General features: G+C 49.4%; 1 protein-coding gene across 3 annotated transcripts in view; it reads left to right on the top strand.

Moving 5' to 3' along the window:
- OTOF (otoferlin) overlaps positions 1 to 25,075 on the top strand; it is a 71,329-nt gene that overhangs the window by 42,123 nt on the left and 4,131 nt on the right. For 2 of the 3 annotated variants that reach the window (XM_042832626.1, XM_042832625.1), the window contains 34 exons: positions 128 to 254; positions 524 to 578; positions 1,337 to 1,468; positions 1,817 to 1,879; positions 2,667 to 2,751; positions 3,869 to 4,028; positions 4,634 to 4,820; positions 5,203 to 5,389; positions 6,024 to 6,247; positions 6,956 to 7,064; positions 7,411 to 7,594; positions 8,597 to 8,717; positions 9,635 to 9,735; positions 10,096 to 10,186; positions 10,725 to 10,841; positions 11,401 to 11,553; positions 11,989 to 12,178; positions 12,543 to 12,667; positions 13,085 to 13,219; positions 13,752 to 13,913; positions 14,771 to 14,890; positions 15,262 to 15,423; positions 15,716 to 15,878; positions 16,653 to 16,723; positions 17,315 to 17,344; positions 17,978 to 18,127; positions 18,480 to 18,546; positions 19,741 to 19,865; positions 20,294 to 20,428; positions 21,269 to 21,406; positions 22,494 to 22,621; positions 23,179 to 23,349; positions 23,903 to 24,063; positions 24,831 to 24,973. In XM_042832626.1, the coding sequence (XP_042688560.1) occupies positions 128 to 254; positions 524 to 578; positions 1,337 to 1,468; positions 1,817 to 1,879; positions 2,667 to 2,751; positions 3,869 to 4,028; positions 4,634 to 4,820; positions 5,203 to 5,389; positions 6,024 to 6,247; positions 6,956 to 7,064; positions 7,411 to 7,594; positions 8,597 to 8,717; positions 9,635 to 9,735; positions 10,096 to 10,186; positions 10,725 to 10,841; positions 11,401 to 11,553; positions 11,989 to 12,178; positions 12,543 to 12,667; positions 13,085 to 13,219; positions 13,752 to 13,913; positions 14,771 to 14,890; positions 15,262 to 15,423; positions 15,716 to 15,878; positions 16,653 to 16,723; positions 17,315 to 17,344; positions 17,978 to 18,127; positions 18,480 to 18,546; positions 19,741 to 19,865; positions 20,294 to 20,428; positions 21,269 to 21,406; positions 22,494 to 22,621; positions 23,179 to 23,349; positions 23,903 to 24,063; positions 24,831 to 24,973 (4,472 nt within the window). Of the gene's footprint in view, positions 1 to 127; positions 255 to 523; positions 579 to 1,336; positions 1,469 to 1,816; positions 1,880 to 2,666; positions 2,752 to 3,868; positions 4,029 to 4,633; positions 4,821 to 5,202; positions 5,390 to 6,023; positions 6,248 to 6,955; positions 7,065 to 7,410; positions 7,595 to 8,596; positions 8,718 to 9,634; positions 9,736 to 10,095; positions 10,187 to 10,724; positions 10,842 to 11,400; positions 11,554 to 11,988; positions 12,179 to 12,542; positions 12,668 to 13,084; positions 13,220 to 13,751; positions 13,914 to 14,770; positions 14,891 to 15,261; positions 15,424 to 15,715; positions 15,879 to 16,592; positions 16,724 to 17,314; positions 17,345 to 17,977; positions 18,128 to 18,479; positions 18,547 to 19,740; positions 19,866 to 20,293; positions 20,429 to 21,268; positions 21,407 to 22,493; positions 22,622 to 23,178; positions 23,350 to 23,902; positions 24,064 to 24,830; positions 24,974 to 25,075 lie in introns of all 3 variants that reach the window. The other variant, XM_042832624.1, reaches the window with a different exon arrangement.

Genomic DNA, 25,075 nt, shown 5'->3' with positions numbered 1-25,075 from the left:
TGACCATTGTTCTTTGTATTATCGGGTGAGGTTGATAGGATGTATTGGTTACCTTTCCCTGCACCTTTAATTATTCACCGAGTGGAAACAATGAGAGACATTCCTTTGTCTCTGTGTGTTTATGCAGATGAACCCGCTGTTCTGGAGGCGGAAGACCTGGACCGAAAAGTCATGAGGCTTGGAGGGGGGCTGGACCCAGACACCATCTCCTTGGCCTCTGTCACAGCTGTCACCACCAATGTCTCAAACAAGAGGTGAGGGTTGTGTAAGCCGGGAGGTGATGGCACACTTTGCATCCCATGTCCAAGAGATGAGATATACTGAAAATCCCGTTCTCCTGTGCAAGCAGTGTTTTTGGGAAATATCCAACCTGCTATAAAGAGCACTCATATTCAGCGATGGCTTGCAGCCTCCAGTGTTAAATTCTTCAGACTCAAAAAGAGGAGGGGCTGCCATTGCTCTGTCATGGTTTGCAGTGAGTTGACCTATTGTTTGACTGAGGGTTTCTTCTGCCCCTCCAAAGGTCCAAACCTGACATCAAAATGGAGCCAAGTGCTGGGAGGCCGATGGATTACCAGGTGGGTGACAACTCTGTGTCTCCAACCACAGCTCACAGGGGGGAGGACATTTTGCAGGTGTTACGGTCAGCAGCACTATTACTTGAGGAGCTGAACCTCCTCATTCCAAAGTGCATCCCCATCTGCCCAGGGAACAGCTCTGGGACCAGGAGGAAGGACTGGAGCCACTTGAGCACCTCTGGGCTTGCTGGTGCCAGCATGATCCATAAATTGGTTTCTCTTCTCATTTTCACCAAGCTGTGCTGATTCAGCAGCACTTTGGCTTTCTGCAACAGCAACACATCCATGGGGATTTCTTAGAAGGATGCGAACAAAGATTTTTGTGATAGATTTATTGCAGAACATTTGCACCATCCACTTTGCAGCCCCAAATGAAATCAAACAGGAGAAGCAGTGACAGAAGAAAGTGGAAGAGGTTTAATTATGTGTGTAATGAACACAGAGAGAAGAGTGAGACACAGGAAGCAATTGGGTTCAGGAGTGATGTAACCAGAACATAAAGAGAAGGAAAAGATGCCAAGCAAATTTCAACTGCAAGAACATAAGGACCAATTAGTTGCCCACTGTGAACAAGAGGATTACATGGGTGGTTTTAATGGGGGAAGGTGAATCTCTCATTTGTGATCAAAGTACTTACCTGGATAACCTCCAGAGAGGCTCAAGGTGTTACTGTACACTGTGATGCCCAGTATGTGAGCAGTGAAAATGTGCTGGGTTGGTTTGGCTGCTGCACCATTGGGCGTGGGATCTCTCCACAGATCAGCATCACTGTCATTGAGGCCCGGCAGCTGGTTGGGCTCAACATGGACCCCGTGGTCTGCGTGGAAGTTGGGGAGGAGAAGAAGTACACATCCATGAAGGAATCGACCAACTGCCCTTACTACAATGAGGTTGGTCTGTTCTCCAGCAGTGGTCATCGCTCCCACTCCTCTGGTGCTACATTGCTATTAGTTAAATGGGGTTTCTTGTCACCTAGGTTTATTCTCCATTAGGGGAGGGTCAGGTGGAGGTTGGAGAAAGAGGGCAGGGGCTTGACCCTAAGCTCAAAGAGCTCAGGGATCACTGCAACACCACTCTCAGACTTTGGATTGGATTTGGGGGGTGCTGTGAGGAGTTAGGGGCGTAACCAGACCTCCTTGGGAGTCTCTTCCAGTACTGGATAGTCTATGGTTCTCTAACAGTTTTTTAACCCAAAAGGAGCTGTTCTTCTGCCTTCACACCTCTTCTTTCTCTTTCAGTACTTTGTCTTCGATTTCCATGTGCCCCCAGATGTCATGTTCGATAAGATCATCAAGCTGTCCGTAAGTGAGCATGCTGGCATTGCCCTTTCCTCTGAGCTTTGGAAGAGTCCATTTTGCTCATGCACTGTGGACGAATTTGAGGTCCCTGTCAGGAGCAGAGGTGTCTGGCCCTACAAGCCCCACCACTTTTGCAGAACTCTGGTCCCCCTCTATCACTGCCCTCATTGTTACGCCACCCAGCTGTGCTTGCCGTCCCCTCCAGAGCTGATGACTGGTGTGTCAGAACCTCAGCCTGTCTTGCTATGTGTTTTGGCTTTTGTGGAAGCAAGACGCTCCCAGAGCATGAAGCTGGGCAGAGCTATTGCTGAAATACAGAACTACAGTTTTTAAGGCCAAAACAGCCCTTCCGGAGTCATGGAGGGCAGTGAGCAAGGAGATTCATAGAGTCACCAACCAAACCACACTGATCAGGAGCCTGTACGTCTATCCCATGAACAGACTGGCTTTGCAATTTCTCTCACTGACGGAATTAGAGCATCGATTTCAATCATCCTAAAGACCCTTCCTTCAAGTGAACGTCCAGTGTTTGTTGCTACGTATCATGTTTCAAAGATGAATTTGTTTGCACTGCTCCCATTCGATCCAAGTCCATGCTTGTGAGAGTACTAAGCAAGAGCTGCCAACCTGGCTGTGCCTTGCAGAGTCCATACTCACAGTGAGGTCCTGTAAAGACCAAGGAGAATACATCAGCTCCCTTCCTGTCTGACACTGAACTCTTCTGAAAAGAGTCCTGGGACCCCCACGGCATGCACAAACCTTTGACTTTTCTCCCCCTCTCAATTTCCAGGTGATCCACTCAAAAAACCTCTTGCGTAGTGGGACTTTGGTGGGCTCCTTCAAGATGGATGTTGGGACAGTTTACACCCAGCCTGGTACGTCACCACAGTTAGCCAACATGCCTACCTGCACCACTGAGAAATGTTTTTGCAAGGGATCCTGCAGGCACTTCTTTCCTCTGGTGATGGTAATTTACTTTAATTAGAATCCAAGATGTAAGTAAGCCACTCTGGCTCCTCCAGAAAAGATGGCATACCCCATCTGAAATAAGCCACAACAGGCAAGCTGAGATGCCCCTGGCTGTGCCAGCTCTCCACTGCCCTACTGAAGATGTCCAGGTTATTTAAGTAAGCAAGACACTGCCCTTCCAGATAGCCAGATTTCATAGAACTATAGAATCACCTGAGTTGGAAGGACCACTAAAGATCACCTAGCCTAACTCCTCTGCAATGAACAGGGACACCTACAGCTCCATCAGGTGCTCAGAGCCCTGTTCAGCCTGGAATGGATCTTGCCCTATGTAGCTGGCATTTAAACCAATAGAGAGAGATGGCACATGTGCAGTGACAAAGAGAAAGAGGTTGATTAGAGCTGCTGCCGTGTTGCTGGATGATGGTAAAGCCCTCAGTGACTTCTCACAGATGGGCCCTATGAGTGCTCATAAAATCTGTTGTGCAATTATGGGCTTCGTTTATAGCACATCTGTTTCAGGAAACCTGTTTTATAAAATTGTAAAAGAGTAGTGAATGCCTTTGGCATCCTGTTCTCAAGTGAGGGCAGTGAAAGCTGGTGTGGATGGGATTCATTTAAAGAATTGTGTGAAAGAAGTCCAAAGCAGTCCCTGGAGAGCTCATTTAGTCCATGCCCTCACTGCTCCCTGCCAGATTCCCCAGTATACTTCTGCATGAAAAGACCAGTCCCTGAATTCAGGGATCATACTGGTCCCGGCTGTGGGACTGATAAAGAAAATGCACATCCAGGAGACCTGTAAAAAGCTCGTTCTGCATGGAAATAGCACTGCCTCTTGGATGGCCCAGTGCTTGCAGTATGGCAGAGCTGAGCACATGATCACACCTGCAGAAAAGATACCTCCAAAATCTGCAAAATCACTGTCTTTGTCTTTAATTTCAATATTCCATATTCAATTATATTCCAATATTCTGTACTCTGTATTTCTTCCAATAAATGACAGTCTTGTCCTCTGGCTTCCAGAGCACCAGTTCTACCACAAATGGGCCATCCTTTCTGACCCCGAGGATCTCACTGCTGGGCTGAAAGGTTACCTGAAGTGTGACATCGCTGTTGTGGGGAAAGGGGACAATATCAAGACACCCCACAAAGCCAACGAGACAGAGGAGGATGATATTGAAGGGTATGGAAGGAAAAAACAAGGGAGTGTAAAACCTCATCCTAGCCCTAAATGCTTTGTGCTAATTAAATATCTCCTTGTACAACCACAGGCTTTCAAATCCATTTCTCAGCCACTCACCACGATCTCAGACTTGTGGCAAAGTGCTAGGGTCTCTTTCTTGACTTGTTGTAGCCCAGGGGCTTGAAGCACTGCCTGAACAATTTTAGGTGTTGTTCTGTGCTGTAGTCATATTTTGCCATTTTTCTTGGACAAATCTGGCAACTCCTCCAGAGATTTTGTTTGCATTGTACCCCATGGCTCTTAATTCTTCTCCCAGGAGAGGAAAGCAAATTCTTCTAATAAAAGCCATTTGGTGGAGTTTGATTCTCACCCCAAAATACACACCCCTTCTATCATGACGAAGGAAAAGGCTCTTTGTACATCTCACTTGGCAGGTTGGCTTTAGATGTCTCAATTAATCTGAGCTTAATTGCCCTTTTTATCTTCTTTCCATCTTCCCACAGACTGTGCTCAGGAAGCAAGCTAACTTCATTCGCCTTCTTCAGCAAGGCTCTCTGCCAGCCCCAGCAGCTGTTTACAACCCTATTTCTTGGCTGTTGTTGCAGGAACCTCCTCCTACCAGATGGAGTTCCTCCAGAGAGGCAGTGGGCTCGTTTCTACATCAAGATCTATCGAGCAGAGGGCCTGCCCCGTATGAACACCAGCATCATGGCCAACGTGAAGAAGGCTCTCATTGGGGAGAACAAGGACTTGGTAGACCCCTATGTCCAAGTGGCATTTGCAGGGCAGAAGGTGGGTGAGAACCAAGGTGGTTTTGGGAAGTAATGTGAGCAGGACCAGCCATTGTGCTGGTGTCTGGAGACAACCTCATTTGTCCTTGCATGATAACACTGAGATGTGTGGCAAAATCACATTGTTTGCTGCATGTCATGTTCCCCCTTCTTGTGCAGACTATGATGGGTTTGCAGCCATCTTCAGCAGAGGAAAAGAGCTAGTTCCTTGGGAGAGGAAGAAGATGAAATGACCCTAATGTGGTCATTAACATGGGAAGAGTGCAGGATGTGTCCTGGTTTTGACTGAAATAGAGTTAATTTTCTCCATAATGTTTGCTATGATGCTTGTGACCTCCAACAACCACAGAGATATCAAATAACTTCCTCGTCCCACTCTGCAGGGGAAGACATCAGTGCAAAAAAGCAGCTATGAGCCTCTTTGGAATGAGCAAATCATCTTCACAGAAATGTTCCCCCCATTGTGCAAGCGGATAAAGGTCCAGATCCGAGACTCAGACAAAGTCAATGATGTGGCCATTGGTACCCATTTCATTGATTTGAGGAAGATCTCTAATGAAGGAGACAAAGGTGAGGCTGAAGTGGGGTGTGGGATCTTCTTCACAGCAGAGAGGTATCCCTTGGGCAGAGATAGCAAAATTGCTCAAGCTCTCTTCCCAGTCCTGGAGGTAGCTGCTTCTTGGTTGGAGTGACCAAGACTTACTGCAGTTGAAGTCACTGGACAAGAGCTCCTTGAAAATCAAGCCCAATCATAAGCCTTCAGACCCACATTTGAATGCAAAGACATTAAAAAACAGTTCCAAGAACCTGTCGCCATGGATAGATGAATATCTGACAGGCTCCCACTTTCACACATAAACGAACATGTGAGCACACATAGGCAGGAGCATCATGAAGCCGAAGATGGCTCTTTGAAAAAGAACTAGTGGGGTGTTCTCTCTTCTTTCTTGACTCTCAGATTAGTAGACATGCCCAATGGGAGACTCACCTCTTTAGACTGATGCACTGCAAAGTACCCATCACTGCCTTCACCGCAAAACTGTTTTCATATGTAATTGCAAAAATGCATATGCATCTCCGTGCACACATATGCATATTCAAGTCCATGTTACCATTCACAGCAGGAAAGTGATGATCCCGAGACAAAGATGTGCCCTTCTTCTTGCATACCCCCTTTTCTACCAGCATACCTGTTCTCCTGCAGGTTATCTGCCCACCTTTGGCCCCGCGTGGGTGAACATGTATGGCTCCACTCGGAACTACACTCTGATGGATGAACACCAAGAGCTGAACGAAGGATTGGGGGAAGGCGTCTCCTTCCGGGCCAGGCTTCTGATGAGCCTTGCTGTTGAGATACTGGATACCAGCAACCCAGAGATCAACAGCTCCACTGAGGTGCAAGTGGAGCAGACCACACCAGTTGCTGATGTGAGTCTCCCCTAACTCTACAGCTGGCAGTGAAGAGTTCTGGATCTCATTCCCCTTGGCTGCTTACCTCTGGTATCACAGATAGGATTTCATTTAGTATTATGCTAAATGTTCTGCTGTCTTTGCTCTGTGTACACAGATACATCCATTCTTGTCCTATGTAGGGATGCCCACATATGTCAGTCTGTATGAACCAGAGGTGAGAACTAGAAATGGAGCTGTTGGATGACAGCTCATGTTCTGTGTAAAAGCTCTCCTTTGAGAATGGAAAAGTGAAAAGTGGTCTCATCTCACCTCTAGAGGAAATTAAGCCACCTGAAAGTAAAGCCATTCGATTTCTGAAAGTGCATCCAAACAAAGGTTTCACCAAGGTTTGATTGTCTCAGTTTGTGAGCAAGCTTGAACTCATATCCCTGAGTGTCCTTTAGACAATCTCCCATGAGCAAGGGACGGCCAATCTCAGTTAAACCACAAATATCAGGCTAAAACTTCTGGTCAAACTCTCTGCAGAGATTCTAGAGACCCAGTTCAGGCAGACATCTGCCCCTCACATGGATCAGGCTGAAGGACACAAAACTCCATGGTCTCCTTAAAATCCAATCAGGGCTTATGAGAGTGCTCAGATGGACCAGATAATGAACCCCTCTGCCCATGTCTCAGTGTCCCTCTGGCTGACCCAAACCGTGATCTCTGGGATTTATCCCGCAGAACTGCACTGGAAAGATGGAGGAGTTCTTTCTTTTTGGAGCCTTCTTGGAAGCTACCATGATCGACAGGAAGATCGGTGACAAACCCATCAACTTTGAGGTTACAATAGGTTGGTTTTTTTCTTGGTGAGGGTGGTTTTGAAGCACGCCTTGTGGGGAATGAGGGATCCAAGGGCAAGAGTGAGGTTTCTTCCCCCCTTTTCCATGCCAGAGCACGTGCTTCTGAGACTGACCACAAGGGGATGGCATTCATTCCTTCTGGTTTGAAAAGGGGCCTGAGCAGGGCGTGAACGCCCATCACTAATTTGTGGTTTCTGGGCAAAGGTTCACAGAGTTGAACTCAGTTGCCCTGTGCAGAAAATATCTCCCAGCTTGAATGAAAGGCAGGTGACAGAGCCCACTTAGCCCCCATGGGAGTTACACCCCTGTGACTTCATTTCATTTTTCATTCTTAAGGCAACTATGGGAACCAGATTGATGGCATGGCCAAACCTGTCCTGCGGAGGAAGAAGGAGGGAGGGGATGGGGACGAGGAGGAGTCCGAGCTGCTGCACAACTCCAGTGAGGATGAAGCTGATGAGGATGGAGAGATGGTCTCTGTCTCCTCATCTCAGCCCATGAAGCCCCTGGTTACAGACAGGTAAGTCTTGAATTCACCTCTCACCCGTGTGACCAGCTGTACACCCAACACTTGGCTATCCAGAACCACCAGTGCTCTAGCCCTATGATTGCTGCAACAAGCTGCCTTTTTTAATATCACCTGGGATCTTAAAAACTAGATGAGGTTATGGACACCCAGAGAGGAAGGGAGGATAAAAAAAAATTGTAGGAACAAGTTACTGAGAACGAGTTAGGCAGGAAATTGGGGTAAAAGACCAAATCCCCTCAGTCTCGCTAGCCTTCAGCATCTCTCTTTGGCTCAGTCTGTCTACAGTCATTCATCAGAAAGCCCCAAACTGAATGGGATCAGCACACGTCTTTGTGTGCCCAGGCTTGACACAGACCAGGCTTGCATACAAGGGACTCATACTCAGGAAAGCTAATTGGATATAACCTAATGAGATGTACTTAAACTGGATTATTTTAATGATATTTTATCAGTAGATAAGTGCTAGTTATCAGAATTAATTGGCTAAGTTAATTCAATTTGGAAACAAAACACACCACATTGAACTAAGGCTATTTGTGCTTCGGATGAAGTCTGCATGAGATTCCCTCTTTTGTTCACCAACTCCTTGGGAAGGTGAACGCTGCAAGAAGAGGAGCAGCATCACACATCTGTGAGCCCATCTCCCTGGGCTCCATCTTCCCCTAGGTGAAGGCCCAAGTTGTTGGGAGCCTCACGCTCAGCCATGGGGCAGTGCTGACATATTCTGTCTGTAAATGTCACTGATGGCTTTAGCAGATGCTTGAGGTTCCGTGATGAGCCTATGCCAATGCGTCAGCCCCAACAAATCCAGTGCAGGGAAGCGTGCTGGTGGAGATGCAGCCTCTCTCCTTGAAGATGTAGTGTAGATCAGTCTGGCCTCCCAAGTCCTCCATCCCCATCACAGCTCTGCCTCCCAGAAAGAGACAGGGGACACGGGCTATTCTTGCCATCACTATGACCACCATGGAGTATCTCATCTGCCTCCTCTTGCAGGAACTACTTCCACCTGCCGTACTTTGAGAAGAAGCCCTGCATCTACATCAAGAGCTGGTGGCAGGATCAGCGCCGCAGGCTGTATAACGCCAACATCATGGACAAGATTGCAGACAAGCTGGTCAGTACGTGCTGGGGAGGGAGGGAGTTGGGGCATGGGGTTAGCCATGGGGCACATCCAGGCTCCCTGAGCATCTCTGCAGCTTGCTACAAAGCAGGGACAAATCTTGGTAGGGATCCACTAGACAGCTTGTGCAGAAAGGGAGAAGTTCCCTGGTATGAAGCGCTCCACATTTTGAACACTTCCAAAACCCAGAAGCTTTCTCAGTTTACTTTCTCAGTTAGACCCAGGAATTCTCATAAAGAGCAGAAGAGCAGGAAGGCTTCCCCTCCACAGACTGCAGGAGTGAAGCCACTTCTCTGGCAGAGCCTTATTAGTCATCTCAGCTAATTCCTGAGGAGCCTCTATATCAGCTCCAAATTGGTGGGGTCAAAGCAGGCATCCAGTTACAGAATCTTAGAAGAGACCTTAAAGCCCACCCAGTTTCAGCCCCTGCTGTGGGTAGGGACACCTCCTATCAGATCAGGCTTTCTAGGGCTCCATCCAGCCTGGCTCTGAACATCTCCAGGGATGGAGCAGCCGCAGCTTCTTTGGCAGCCTGTACCAGGGCCTCACCACCCTCATCATAGCAGATTTCTTCCTAATGCCTACTCTAAATTTACTCTTTTGGTTTAATGCCATTACTCCTTGTCCTGTCACTACACCCCCTGTCTGGAGCAAGGAGTAGAGCAGAGGAGTCCAAGCAGAATCGGTAAAGAGAAAACCTAGCAAATCCAGCCAGGATGATGTGGGAGCTGTTCCCATCATCCAAAGCTACCTCCCACAGCCTAACCTGTCCCAGACCCAAGTCCTGAAGTCATCACATGTGAAAAAGCAAATAGGTGCTCCCACTAGCAGCCCCCTACGGGGTTGCTCCCTGTAGGACTGGACCTCACCCCCCACTGCCCCCCTCTCCACTTCCCCTATCCCTGCTGCAGGAGGAAGGGCTCAACGATGTACAGGAAATGATCAAGACAGAGAAACCTCATCCAGAGCGCCGGCTCCGAGGGGTGCTGGAGGAGCTGAGCAGCGGATGCTTGTGAGTAAAAGATGGGCAGTAGTGCTGTACTGCAAACCCCTGCTTTCTGTGTGGTTATGGGCAAGGTTGTGGAACTGAGGTTGTGATCTCATCACGACTTATCCTCTGGAGGATAGGTAAGTATTTCATTGCATTGGCACAACACCACATGGGTTGCCTTTTGGCTTGGAGTGATGCTTATGTCTGCACACCAACAATCCCAAAACAGCAACAGAAGCCTCAATATTGTGGCCTCTGTGTGCTGGTACTTGAATGGCACCTACTCTCCATGTACAGCACCACACTGGGAGCCAAAAAGCTGCCTGGAAAGGATTGCATTCCAAACGGGGACCAAAGACATTCATGCTTCCCTTCCCACAGGCGCTTTGTGACGCTGGCTGACAAGGACCAGCACCACTCCTCTCGCACGAGGTTGGACCGGGAGAGGCTCAAGTCCTGCATGCGGGAGCTGGTGAGTGTGATTCAGATGGGAAGATCTGAGACTAATTCTGAACTTGATAAAGCTATGGGGAATTTGCTCTTTGGGCATGGTGGTTTCCAGTTTCCATGCATTGAGGGTTTGGGGTTTACTGCTGGATGGAGGAGCCCAAGAGCTCTTGAGTCTTGCATGGATCCTAGGGACACTTGGGGATACACGACTGCCTCTCTTCCACTATGCTCTGCTTTGCCTTGGGAAGGAATCCAGAAGTACTGGCGAAGAGCCCTACTGATCTCAAACAGCTGAGGAAATTGGAGAGAAGGACTTTGGGGGGAACCTTGCAGAGCACAGCTGCTCCAGCAGTAGAGCTGGCCTAGATATCTGCTGCTGGTAGCCCAGCTCTTTGCAAAAGCGTTAGACATGCAGAAGAGACGTGCAAAGACCAGCTTATCCAGCTGACACAGCCAAGGACACCAGCTTCCACAGACAACTGCACACTACAAAACTATGCATTTAATGCGTGAGAGCCTTCATGGCCCCTATTCTGAACTGTCTTGGACTTTCACTGCAGGAGAACATGGGCCAGCAAGCCACGACTCTGCGGTCACAGGTGAAGAAGAACACCATGAAAGACAAGCTGAAGCAGGTGCAGAACTTCCTGCAGAAGCTCCGTTTCTTGGCAGACGAGGTGCGTTCCCCTGCACAGAGGGAGCAGCAGGGCACTGACACAGCAGCCAGGGCCCAAGAGGAGCACTCTCTGCAATCTGTGCAGGTGCAAGAGGTCCTCATGGCATAGGTCTTGCCCAAGGAGCCTCTCCAAGTCTATAAACTGCCCCCATGGAGCACTGCTGGACTGGAATGGATCAGTGCTAAAACTCTTCCTCTCAACATCTTTCATAGTAGGAAACTGAGATATGGTCTCTGCCTATGAGCCCTCATGGTCACTGAGTAATGAGGAAAGATAAATCTTTAGTCTTCTAACCCCAAAGTTATTATTTTGATTAAAACAAATATAAATCCCAGGTTTTTTTTCTAGCTAAGCTTCACGCTGCTGAGCTTGGGTCTCAGCTGCTTTGCTTAAGCAAACAAGGTTCTCCAGTGGGAGGCTCAAAATCAATGGTCATAATGTGGCACTAGGGGCATCCATCTGCTGTGGGATCTGCTGAATTTGCCCTACAAAGCTCTACAACCTTGCCAGTGCCTCATTAGTTCAGAAAGAGGGCCTGACAGGTCTCTTTTGTTCACAGCCCCAGCACACCATCCCCGACATCTTCGTCTGGATGATGAGCAATAACAAGCGCATTGCCTATGCCCGTGTCCCTTCTAAGGACATCCTCTACTCCATTGTGGATGAGGAGATGGGCAAGGACTGCGCCAAAGTGAAGACCGTCTTCCTCAAGGTGTGTGCCTGTCTTCCCAGGGGGAAATGCAGCCAAGAGGAGGGGGATGGAGAAGAGACAGACCGGGAGAGTGGGAGATAGAGATGAGAGAACTGAGGGTCCAATTTTGCTGGTCCTTGAATAGTAGGCACAAAAGGTCCACTGTTGGTAGTGATAGAAACCTGCTGCTAGGAAGGATCTTATCCAGTTCAGTAGGTCAGAAATGTCTGGAAGAGGAACGATGTTTGGTCCAGCTAGCCAGAAAAGGGAAATCTGGTTTGGAAAGAGGAAGTCAGTGCTGCAGGAAGAACATCTGGAAAAAATGAGGATGGGGTCCTCGTGTTTAAGTGGCAGGGGCGCAAGCAATGTAGTGCAGTGAAGTGTGGTGTGAGGTGGTCTGTCCTTCTCCAAGGCCTCCCCTGTCACCCTATAAACTTCTCTGTTCTTTATGCCCAGCTGCCTGGGAAGAGGGGTTTCGGACCTGCCGGCTGGACAGTTCAGGCCAAGATGGAGATTTACTTATGGCTGGGCCTCAACAAGCAGCGCAAAGACTTCCTGAGTGGTTTGCCCTGTGGCTTCGAGGAGAAGAAGACCACCAGAGGCCAAAACCTGCCGTCCTTCCCTCCCATCAGCCTTCTTTACACCAGTAAGAACTTCCCACCCTTGGTAGGTCTGGGAATAGGACATGGAGAGGGCAGGAGGGAGCGTGCTTGGACACCACTTGGGATGAGGGCCTTCCAGTTGTCCCATTCTGCACCCATGCGAGCTGGGATGCAGGAATTGTGTGCCCTCTTCCCTGCTTCCCTGTTCTTAGCTGTCATTCTGCATATCAACAGTAGGATGATGAGGAAATTCTTATCCACCTGGGACTCATGTTTTGAATGTATTTCCTTCGTTAGTGCTGGTCCTGAGCAAAAGGAGATTGCTGAGGTCTTGCTCTCCAGGCTGAGCCCCACAGCTGGGCTCCAGTGTTGTGTAGCAAGATGCCCCACTTCCATTCTCTGTTGCAGAGAAGCAAGTTTTCCAGCTGCGAGCCCACATGTACCAGGCCAGGAGTTTATTTGCTGCTGACAGTAGTGGCCTTTCAGACCCCTTTGCCCGAGTCTTCTTCACCTCCCAGAGCCAATGCACTGAGGTAAACATCATCTCCTGACCTGGAGGGCTGGAGGTTTCTGGGGTTGGTGTGACAATTGGTCCCATCAGCTCTACATCCTGCTCCCACGCCACAGGTCTCATGACTGCTAGTGAATCATGGGGGAGGTTAAACAGGGTGTGGGAAGGTTGTTATGACACTGGGGCTTGGCTGTTTCCAAGGGCCCTGTTGGAAGACCCTTCCCCAGCAGCACCTTCAGAACACACCCCATTCACCCGTACACTGCCTCCCTGTGACTGCAGTTTCACCTGCCTGGCTAGGAGGAACTGGAGCATGCTGAAAGCCCATTCCCATGGCTGCCTTTGGGACAGGGAAACTGAGACCAACATCCAGCCTGCTGCCCTTCTGTAGAGTCCTAACCCTGGGCTGGAGCTGTAAGTCCATCTTCCGTTCTTCTAGGTTCTCAATGAGACCCTGTGCCCAACCTGGGACCAGCTGCTGGTTTTTGACAATGTGGAGCTGTACGGAGAAGCCCATGAGATGCGGGACGACCCTCCTATAATTGTCATTGAGATCTATGACCAGGACACAGTGGTAAGATGAATCCTGGCAGAGAAAAATGTCACTAATTTTGATGCTATGTTCACAGGCCAGGAAGACAGTGCAGTAGGCACAGTGATGATGGGTTAACGGTCGGATTTGACCTTATTGGTCTTTTCCAACCCAAATGATTCTGTGAGGGTGCAAGAAGCATGTTTTCTCCTGATCCTTGCAAGAAGATACCCTCGCATTTCCAAGAGCATGAACTAGGAGCCGCTGCTACTCATCTCTTAGACAAAACTGAATGATATCTTATTTTTGGAGAGTGAAGCAAGAGTTTTTGTGATGTGGTGATTGAGGAGACATTACCTTAGTCTTTCCCTTCAAAGTAGCTGCTCAATCATGGCCTCTTTGCTGCTCCAGCCCTAGGCCATTTCTTTTTCCTTGAAGATGTTTATGACTTAGAAAGTGCCTTCAGACAGGAAGTCAAAGCTGGCGCTAATCTTTGATGTCTCAAAAATGCAAAGAGGAAAGCTGAGATATATTGTGCTGGGCCAGCAAACTCATGTACTCTTTTCCTCTCTAGGGCAAAGCTGACTTCATGGGCCGCACCTTTGCCAAACCAGTGGTGAAAATGTCAGATGAGCAGTACTGCCCACCACGCTTCCCCCCACAGCTGGAATACTACCAGATCTACCGGGGCAACTCTACAGCAGGAGATCTTCTGGCTGCCTTCGAGCTGCTCCAGGTGCCAGCAAGCACAGACTGAGAGAGGGGAAGTTGTAAGGGAGTGGGAATTAATCCATGCTTATGCAAAGAGTGTGTATTCTGTACATCCTTGAAAATCCAGAAGGGCATAGCACAGCCACTGTGCCAGCAAGAGCTCCTGTGCAGTTATGCTGGTCAAGATGGTGTACAGCAAATCCCAGCTTTCTTCTAGACAGGACACCCTATTGAAGTCTTCTGTTAGCCCAAATTCTATACAGCATCACTGCAAGACATCATTAGATGTCTTGGTGCTCTCCAAGATGCCAGTTTGAACATTTCAGAGCTACATGCCCTCTCCATCCCAGCTCTCACTTTTATTTCAAAGGGGACTTTATTTTGCATGTCTGCCTGCCGTGTCCTCAGATGCCCTGTGGTAATGGCAAGATCAGGGCAGCCTTGCAGATTACTGTTGAGTCTAGAGTCCTACCATCAAGGTGCTTTTCCTGTTTCTCTGTCCAAGCACCTTGCTCAAAGGCTTGTCCAAGTGTTTTGTTTTCCCACCTTCCCCTTTCACACCTTGCCACAACCCATTCCTTCTGCCTAGAGCGTTATGCCCCAGGTGTTCTGGGCTCTTCCCTGTATACAAAATAAAGCAGGAGGATGCATGCTTACTGCACATCCATTTCATTTTCGTTCTTTCTTGGAGCTTCATAGAAAAGATGTGACTGTTACATTATTAAAGGTTTTCAAAGCTCGGTTGAGCAATCTGCTCTAGGGAAAGATGTCCCTGCCCATGGCAGGGGGTTGAACTAGATGGTGTTTATGGGTCCCTTTGAACACCAAATGTTATATGATTCTACAACACAGTGTTCCTAATCCACACTGCATTTCTTCCAGATTGGTTCTGGGGGCAAGTCAGACCTGCCCCCAATTGATGGCCCCACAGACATAGACCGAGGCCCCATCCTGCCGGTGCCACTGGGGATTCGGCCGGTGCTGAGTAAATACAGAGTGGAGGTAATTGCATCAGAGTACCAGATCTTAATGTTCAAGCAGTGAGGTGGGCTGTGTGTATCTCACAGACTTGATCTTCTTGTGCTCAGTGAGGTCCCAGTGCAGAAAAGAAACTGCTGAAAGCAGCAGAGATCTTGGGTTATTCTGGATCAGCTGTGGGTTGGATTATGTGGGGTGTCAGACTGTGCTGCAGCCCCAGGCCATGCAGAGAAGAAGAGGAATGCTCAGGGATCCACAAGTCCCCAAGCAATGGCATTTATTTCCATGGCATATTGCTTCTCAATACAGCTTCTTTATACCAACTCCTATGGCCCCAGCTAGACTCCATCCAAGGGCAGTCCTTCTCACACTCATGCTTTCTCCTCCTGTCCTAGATCTTGTTTTGGGGACTCAGGGACCTGAAGAGAGTGAACCTGGCCCAAGTGGACCGACCCCGTGTGGACATTGAGTGTGCTGGGAAAGGGGTCCAGTCAGCCCTCATCCAGAACTACAAGAAAAACCCAAACTTCAGCACTTTGGTCAAGTGGTTTGAAGTGGTGAGTGCTTCTCTTCCCCATGGGCCCTCAGCTGCCCCAGACTTTCTGAAGCCCCAAATGATGGCTCCTAGCCCCTCGCTTCAAGATTCTCTGCAGCAACAAAGGACTTGATCTCCAACCCAGTTGGCGGTGGCCTTTCTCTGAGCGCTCCCAAGGCCTGCTTTGCTGAGCTGCTCTACACCTCCTCCTCTCCTATCTCTGCTTTAGTTCCTGCTAGTCTCTCCAACCACCCATGTCCAAACCCCACAGCCCACATCCATCCCTTGCTAACTGGCACACCTTTGCATCCCAGGACCTCCCAGAGAATGAGCTGCTCCACCCGCCCTTGAACATCCGAGTGGTGGACTGCCGGGCTTTTGGGCGCTACACCTTGGTGGGCTCCCATACTGTCAGCTCCCTCCGAAAGTTCATCTACCGCCCACCAGATAAGAAAGCCCAGCACTGGAATATGACAGGTACCAGCGTTGGGCCACGGGGACACAGCTTGTGGGGTGTCTGTGGAGCACCGCAGACAACTGAGGGGCATGGACAAAGAGGAGATGGGATGGCTTCTGTTGTAAGACAAGACTGCTTCATCCCTAACATCTACAATAAGGGCAGTGAGGCACTGGCACAGGTTGCCCAGAGGTGGTGGTGCCTCATTCCTGCAGACACCCAAGGTCAGGCTGGATGGGGCTCTGAGCATCTGATGGAGCTGTGGGTGTCCCTGTTCATTGGAGGAGAATGGGACCAGGTGGCCTTTAAAGGTTTCTTCCAACTCAAACCGTTCTGTGGTTCTATGATCTCTGTATCTTCATGACTCCACACTTCCTATGTTCCCCAAGACTCAAGGTGAATTTGCTATGCTCTCTGCTGCTGCTGCTGCTGTTTGGACCTCTACTTGCATCTCTGTGTGCTGATATCTTCAGGGCAATCCCTTTCCATATCTCTTCTCTAGAAGTTGGGGCAAATATTAAAAACAAACTTTTCTTATCATCTGCTTTCCTTTGTTACAGCACCATCTTTTAATCATGCTGTAAGGGTCTGTGCTCATTCCCCTGCCCCTCTCCTCTGAGCAAGGTGACCTTACATCACTCCTGCATGAATATTGCAATATCTTACCCGAGCTCTCAGTTTATTTTCTACTCCCTCTTTCTCTCTTGTTCCCTCTTTCTCTGTCCTCTGTCCAGCTAAACAGCTCAAAGGCTATCTGGCAATGGCCAACGGGGCCCCTCGCTCTCGCCCCACAGGGGAGATCGTTGTCAACATGGAACCTGAGGTTCCTATCAAGAAGATGGAGACCATGGTGAAGCTAGAAGCTGTGAGTATCTGTGTGTCAGAGCTATGCTAACATTGCTTTCTTCACTGAACTGCCCATCTCTGAGGGATTTCCCCCAAAGGAGGATTGCTTTATCCTGTGCAATTACTGGGCTGGGTTGATGCTTGGAGTTGAAAGGTCTTGGGTCAGTACCAGTCCTACAAACAACCTCTTTCTGTTCTGGCTAGACTCAACTGTTTCTTGCTGTCCAGAGAAGGACAATTCTGGGCTAAGTGAATTAGACAGCTTCAAGTTTTCCTTCAAAAATGGTCAAATGAGAATGAGGACTTCCCTTCCTATGCAAGAAAAGCTCAAAGAGAGCAGAGTCTTTGTTGCATGGAATGGTGGTTCTCCTTGGAACCCAAGCAAGGTGTTTCCAAGGCAGAGATGAGTTTGGTGTGTCACAGCAGCATCACCCATGTACACAGATCTTTCCCAGCCAGGGCTCTGTGCAAGGCCTGTGGTACCTTACACCATGGGTCTGTGACTTTTCCAGCTTGCCATGTACATATGTGCCTGTGTATATGCAAACTCAGGTGAGGTTGCACCATTAACCTGCTCTTCCTCTCTGTTCTCTTCCACCCTGGGCGGCAGAACTCTGATGCGGTGGTGAAGGTGGATGTGGTAAGTGATGGCACAGCTCATCATCCCTGCTCCCAACCTCTACTCCCCATCCTACCCTTCTGAGCAGCTTTCAATGGACCATGCATCCAGCATGTGGGGACCAGTGGCATTTTGTCCCAGGGAAGAGATGGAGTAACGTTGCCTGTTAAAGAACTTTGGCCTGGTCACCACAGACTGGGAAGCACTTCTGGACCAACACTTCCCAGCACTGCTGTTCCAGGAGGAGTAGGGCAGACAGCTTCCTGGGAAGGAGGTGCTGGTTATTGCCATCACAACCAGGTGCCAGAACCCAGAGGGGTTTGTTGTGCCTCCAGGAGGACACAGGGTACTTCCCAGGCAGAGGGAGGATCGCTGCCACATACAGTGCTGTAGCATGAGAAATGCATGAATGAAATGGATGACGGATAGGAGATGTCTCAGGATGCTGGCACAGGATTGCTGGAGCCTTGGGCACCTCACTTTTCTGCTCAGTGCCTGTGTCTCTGTCTTTAAAAGAGGGAAAGTGCTAAAGTGGCCATGCAGCCAGGAGGCACTGTCTGCTCAGGTTCTTTCCCCACCACCTTTCCACTACAAGATGTGTTTGATTTTCATCTGAATCCTCTTCTTTGCCTTTGCTACCCTTGTTCCCCTTAGTCTGAAGAAGAGAAGGAGAAAAAGAAAAAGAAGAAGAAAGGAGGAGGAGGAGGAGGAGGAGGAGGAGAAGAGATAGAAGAGGAGGAGCCAGATGAGAGCATGCTGGATTGGTGGTCCAAGTATTTTGCTTCAATTGAGACTATGAAAGAGGTGGGTGCTGAACAAAGGAGCGGGGGTATGTAGGCTGGAACAGGAGAACGCCATTACCTCCTGTAAGCAAGGCCTCAGCTCTCTCCAGTTGTTGGTGAGGCATTCACTTGGCAGAGCTGAGCAGGATTCAGCTTCCTTGCACGCACTTGGTATGCACATGGTGTGGGGTTTGCAGGCAAACACAACTGATAACAGCATCACTGCTCAAGGCTGCACCAAGCACCTTTGTGGCCAGACCTTAGCTCGCTGCTTGGATAGGAAAAAAGCTATGACCCTGAGTCAGGCATTTCCAGTGAGCACAGAGCCTCTTAACACAGTCGCCCACTCCCTGCTTGCTTCGTTTCTCCCCCAGCAACTTCGGCAGCAGGAAGCGGCTGCAGCAGAAGCAGAGGAGAAGGAAGAGATGGAGATTGCAGACGGTAAGCAGCTTGCAAGCAAGAGAGGGAGTGGAGCTGCAAAGGGGAGGACCAGGGCTTGAGCACCCTGCCGGACCATGCATGTGGCCATTTGCACTCATCCATTTGCAGCCTGGAGGCTCCTTGCCAGTCCCATCAGCAGGGCTGGAACAGGTTTCCCTGAGGACTCTCACCCATCCTTTCCGTATGTCCCACATTCATATGACAACAGGCTGCTGTGTTGCTTAGGCAATGCAAAATTTATTAGCTAAGAGAAGCATAGAGCCTGGTTCTATTATGAAGGCCAGCCTTCATATCATAAGAAAGATGAAGTGAAGTCTTGCCAAACTTGGCAAAGCTTCTTCATTGGGTTTGCTGTCATGGTAGGGATGCTGGGGGATGTCTTGCATCCCACATCCTTCTTGTTCTGTCTTCTGAGCAGGACCCATTTCCCCTTGGCACTCCCATTCCTTCCTCCATTCCTCTTCCACGCTATGTCCTTGTTGTTTCTTGTCTGTCCTCATCTGCACTGCCCAGCAATCATGAAAGCTGGCAGATTGAGGCAATGAGGGATGGGGAATTGTAGATGGGTGGGAGAAGAGCACAACGTTGCTCAGCTCAGACTTCTTTTAACAGCCTTTCTTTGTGTAACTGGTGCCACCAGCTGGTGGCTGATCTGAATAGAGACCCTGCTGGCCATGGGCATCACCCTCTGTAAGGGCAGCAGCCTATGCCTTGGTGCTGAGCATCAAGCACCCTCACCTTTGCAGTACCTGGGCTGGGCTTTTCTTCTCCAGGTTGCACGTGACAGGAAAATTCTTCAGTGGGAGGAAGAAAAGGAGATGCTGTTGGTAGGATCAGGTCTTATTACTACTATGGAGGCTAGCTAGAAGCTAGTGCTCTCAGTCATCTAAATAATTTATGTTCTGGAAGCTCCTTGCATGGAGGCCACTAGGCTTCTGAAAATGCTGTGATAAAAGCAGCAATGGCCAGAGAACAAGGAAAGAGAGGAAAGGGCTTGAAGAATTACTCCAGGGCTGGAATGGGAGCTGCAAGCAGTCACAGCTGTCAGCTTTCATGATCCTTCCATTTTAAAGACCTTGATCAAGTCTCCCTTCCCTGTCTCCCCCACCCTTCCTCACCTTCATTTCCATCTCCTCCTTCCCTGCCACTTCCCCTTGGACCCAGAAATCAAATTTGATGACTCTCCCATGAAAGGCTTCAAGGGCCAGGCAAAGAACAAGGAGAAGTCCAAGACACCCAAAGATGACAAGAAGAAGAAGCAGCAGTCAGCCCCTGAGCTCCCCGAGAAGAAGAACAAGCAGAAGATTGATGAACTGAAGGTGCGTGTGTCAGCAAGAAGGAGGTCCTGCAGCTTGGTTTGGCTCTGGCTAGAGGGGAGGGCTTTCCAGCCCTGGCCAGCCAAATTGAGATTCAGCAGGGATGGGCTCTGTTTTATGGTACATGGTGTAGCCATGGTACATTGATGTAGCCTGCGAATCTGGGGCTCAGAACCTGAGTCTTCCACAGTTTGGGAACAGCTGCTGTCATCCATTCAGCTGAATATCCCTCTTGTACACAATCAGCTTGGGGAGGCACTTATATCAAGGTCCAAACCAAAGATCCCTTCTTTTCCTAAAGAATTCAGCACTGGGAGCTTTGGTCCATCTTAGTTGCACTGGGCAGTCACCATATTTTTTCCTCAGTGGTTTGTTGTTCTTGTTGTTTTGGTTGTTGTTTTCACCTGTTTCCCCTCCTTTCTGCCTTCTAGGTCTACAACAAAGAGCTGGAAACAGAGTTTGATAACTTTGAGGACTGGCTGCACACCTTCAACCTGCTCCGTGGGAAGATTGGGGACAATGATGACAATGCAACAGAAGAAGAGCGGATAGTGGGAAGGTTCAAAGTGAGTTTGGTGGCTGAGTTGGCCCAGGACAGGGACAGTCCTTGCCTATAGGCTTCTGTGCTGAAGGTGTGTCAATGGGAAGGGATTGGATGCAGTAAAAATCAAATTGCATTGACCCAACCACAAAACCTTGCATGGATGGAAAGCCTCCATGGATAGTTCCAGGCTTCAGGTAGCGCCTCTACAGAGAGAATGGTCTGTAGGCAAACAGATGCTTGATAGTTCTTACAGAAGGCTTCTCCTCTTCAGAGACTGCTGTGGAAATGAATCCTGCCCTTGGTTTTCTCTGTGAACCATTTCTCCCCAGGAGTACTCACCTGGACTCACTGTCATGGTGCACTGGTGCCAATACCCAGGCAATGCAAGAGCACATCTGTCCACTGTAAGATTCTTGGACAAGTGAGGCTGCTTTTGGAGGGTGTGATCCTGACCAGATTAAGCCTATTAATGCCAAATTTGTGCTTTGCTTGTGTTAAGTGATATAAAAAGTGTGGCTGCCACCTCCAACTACTCTGGCCAGGACCACTCCTGCCCAGCTCCAAGAGCCCAGCCTGGTGCCTAGGACTTGGGATCTCTGCCAGGCTGTTGTCCTTCTGTAGTTTTACCCTTGGAAATCCCTGTACATAAGCACCTTGCTAGTCTGATTCCTCTGCAAGCCTCCTTCCCTTTGTCCAATTTCTTTGCTTCTGGTAGCAAACCCTGAAAGCAGTGCTTGAGATATGCTTCCAGATATGCTACAGCACATGGCTAGAGGCAAGGCTGAGCCCAAGGTGATCTGGGATGGGCCTGCTCACCCTGGGCAGCTGGGTTCTAATCAGGTTGTGCACTCCCTCCCACCAGGGATCCATGTGTGTCTACAAAGTGCCTCTCCCTGATGATATTACGAAGGAGGCAGGATACGACCCCACCTTTGGCATGTTCCAGGGGATTCCCAGCAATGACCCCATCAACGTGCTGGTCCGAGTCTATATTGTGAGGGTGAGTATAATAGCATGGTGTGGCAAGGTATGATGCTGCGCTCCCTTCCACACTGCACACCCTGGAGCTGGTCCTTAATCTGCATGGACATTGGGTTTTAGCTCTCAGGGTCTGGACTAGAAGGTGCTGGTTCCTTACATCCCCATCATGCTTTAGTACAGAGCACATGCAGAGCACAGTGGGAGCTGGTGGGAACTAGCAGACCTGGCAGAAGGGGGTGGCACCTTTCTTCAGCATATCCTGAATTATTATCAGCCTGGTGCAGCTAATGGACACTACGTCCTTACATATACAGAGAAACTCTGACCCCCCAAACTAGTTTACCTTGTGTTTGCAAGAACAGGAGTGAGACATCAGCGAGGCACTAGCCCTGCTTAGAAGCACACAGACTGACCCTTTTTAGCACTTTGCCCCTGATATTTTACAAATACAACTTTGGGTGATGTTTCCTACTAGCCTGGTTCTCCATCCAGTGCAGCATCGTTGTGACCAGTGGTGAGGAGGAGTCTCCCATCCGTCATCACCACTGATGTTGTGACAGTAGATACCAACCTGGCCAGTACTACTGCTAACTGGGACTGGCTTCATCACTAGATTTGCCCCAGCATGGAAAACTGCTGATGTGTGCAACGATGGAGGCTGGAACTAAAGAGTTTGAAATCACCCTTAATATGAGGGTGATTTGTGAGAAAAATTCCCTTTGTGAGGTGAATCCCCCACAAGCCCTGGACCCCAATGTAGTAAGTGGAGAGAACAACAGCTGGAGGAGAAAGTCTTCTTGACCTACTAGTTAAGTTTTGCTCTGGGTCTCTCTTTAGAGACAGCAAAGGAGGTTCTGTTTACGTATTTCTGAGGGGACACAAACAACTATGCCTGGCTAGGCCAACCCAACTTCTCCCAGGTGGAGACGGGTTAACATGCAGGACTTCTCACCAGCTTAAGACAAGTGATTCTGTTTAGGGGACAAAAGAGTTCCGCCATGTGGCTTTGGCCAGGTAGAGCCACCTGGTCTCACAGATCAGGACAGAAACATTGCTGAATTGTTCATTAGTATGGATGGGGCTGACTTGACATTTCTCCACTCCAGGCCACAGACCTCCACCCAGCTGACATCAATGGGAAAGCTGACCCTTATATTGCCATCAAGCTGGGGAAGACAGACATCAAAGACAAAGAGAACTATATCTCCAAGCAGCTGAACCCTGTCTTTGGAAAGTGAGTTGCCCACTCTCTATGCACCTGTTCACACCCAGAATGGGTTACCTAAGCTTGTCATCACTTGGACCTGCACTCTACTCATCCCACAGCTGCTTAGTTTTCGGAGGTTGGGACTCATCACACAGAACTTTCCTTACAAGTGTGCAGACATACTCATTTAAGCCCATCTCTCCTTTAGCAACAGTGTGGTCAACATAGTAAAGGATGTTTAGGAGGTGTCCACATCTGAACATGATAAAGTATCTGCTTTAAGAGGTCTGAACTCCTGTGAGAGTATTGCCTGGCTTGCCAGAGACCCATCAACTTAGTTTCAGGGATGCTGAGTCAACCAAGTCAAGCAGTCATCATCTGCTACCTTCTTTCTAGGGCCGCTGGATCCAAAACAGCTCATGCAGAGATACAGCTACAATGCATACGTTCAACACAGTGTAGTGACAAAAGTAAATTGAACACCAACAACAGACTGGAGCAGACTCGACTTGCCCATGTTCTTGAGCAGCAGCCAAGTGTTCCAACTCATTCTCTTTCTCTTCATCTGCTTTCCCCTGGCCTAGGTCCTTTGACATTGAGGCCACCTTCCCCATGGAGTCCATGCTGACAGTGGCAGTGTACGACTGGGACTTGGTGGGGACAGATGACCTCATTGGGGAGACCAAGATTGACCTGGAGAACCGCTACTACAGCAAGCACCGAGCTACATGTGGGGTGTCACAGACTTACTCCATGTACGAACAAAGCTTGCTCTGCCCAGTCTCCTGCCTGGACCCATGCCTGTCTCATCTTCCACGCCAAGCCTAGATCTCCTGCAGGAATCTCTCTCTTTCATTGCCTTCTGATGGGGAAGTCTGTGCTGTACTTTTTCTCTTAACAGGGGTTTTAGGACCAGAACAGGAGTGCAACAGCAGAGTGGGTTGTAAGCAGGAATCCAGGGCTGGGAGGAAGGGGTTGAGGCACTGATGGGGCTCAGTAGAAGAGTGAGACTAGAGCAGTAATAGCAGGAGGACCAAAGGAGCAAAGCATCAGAGGTCAAGCAGGGTGCACTGGGGATTTCAGGTCTGAATCAGCATGGACTAAAGGGACTGGGGCAGAAAGGTGTTAGCAAAGTATAGAGCAGGGATGCAGTGGTACCTGTCTGCTTTGAGGTTTCACATGTGGAGCCCCAGATGTTTATGAGTGCCGAGTCCTTCTGGGCAGTAGCATTTACGTGGCTTGCAGAGGGAAACAGCATATCTTTTTTCTTCTTGCTACTACTTCACTGACTTGTCCTCCTGTTTGCAGACATGGGTATAACATCTGGCGTGACCCCATGAAGCCCTCCCAGATCCTGTCCAAACTGTGCAAAGAGGGCAAAGTGGATGGGCCACACTTTGGGCCAGGAGGAAGAGTGAAAGTTGCCAACAGGGTGTACACTGGTCCCACGGAGATTGAGGATGAAAATGGTACCTGCCCCACGGGATGAAGGTTGGAGGGGAGCAGGGGTCTGGGTGTCTCCTCATCGTCCAGGGTTGGAGACAGGTCTAGTGTCCCCAAAATCCTAATGCAATGTTGCAGTCCTTCTCCATCTACCACTTTACATTGACCCTTCACTTTGCTGCCAGCTGGACAGTGTCTTGTAGACCACCTGGGCCAGTGGGGTGCTGTTAGAATTGCTCATGGGTGTCCATGGCATGAGATCACCAAAGCTGCCTTTAGAACATTCTCCTGACAGTGTATGCTTGAGGAGCAATGAAGAGAGCCCACCTTGATCTTTCCGGCTTTTAGGAAGCTCCATGTCCCTGATGTAACTGAATCTTCAAAGGTTGTGTCCCAGTGCACTCACGTTCACAAGAAAGATGAAAGCAGGCCATGAAGTGTGCACAGGAGGAGAATGTGGTCAAAAGATACGGAGTTGGTTCAGCCTGAGTAAAAGCAGGCTGGTAGGGGATGTGGACCTCCTGCAAATGGTTAAGGTAACAGGAGAAAGAGAAGAGTTAGGAAGTGTTGGCTCAAGTGGAGACTAGTGAATGGAGAGGAGTCACTAGCAGGCACTTCAGCTTCCTCGGAGCAGGGAGAAGCTGCAAGAGGAATCCAAGAAGAGTGCACGTGTGTGCGTGTGTGCGTGTGCCGGTGCCAGGAAAATCTGGGTGCTTCTTGAGCAGAGGAAGAGGGTTGTTTGCTCTCCTTGGTGTCTTTCCATCTAGATCTCCAAGCTCCTTTGCCCACGCAGGTCAGAAGAAGCAGACAGATGAACACTTGGCCCTGACCGTGCTGCGCCACTGGGAGGATGTCCCACGGGCAGGCTGCAAGCTGGTCCCTGAGCACGTGGAGACGCGCCCGCTGCTGAACCCTGACAAGCCGGGCATTGAGCAGGTCCTCCAGGCCCCCAGAGAGCAGCACTTGGGCATCAACAGCCTTTAGCACTTGCCTGTTAACTCCACTAGACAGAATCTTCAGTGTCTCTCCCTGTCAAGG

This window comes from Centrocercus urophasianus, unplaced genomic scaffold (assembly GCF_019232065.1).
Source record: "Centrocercus urophasianus isolate 14NV4802_14NV808 unplaced genomic scaffold, USGS_Curo_1.0 seq_39, whole genome shotgun sequence".
NCBI classification, from domain to species: domain Eukaryota; kingdom Metazoa; phylum Chordata; class Aves; order Galliformes; family Phasianidae; genus Centrocercus; species Centrocercus urophasianus.
This window is presented reverse-complemented; position numbering and strand designations above follow the sequence as displayed.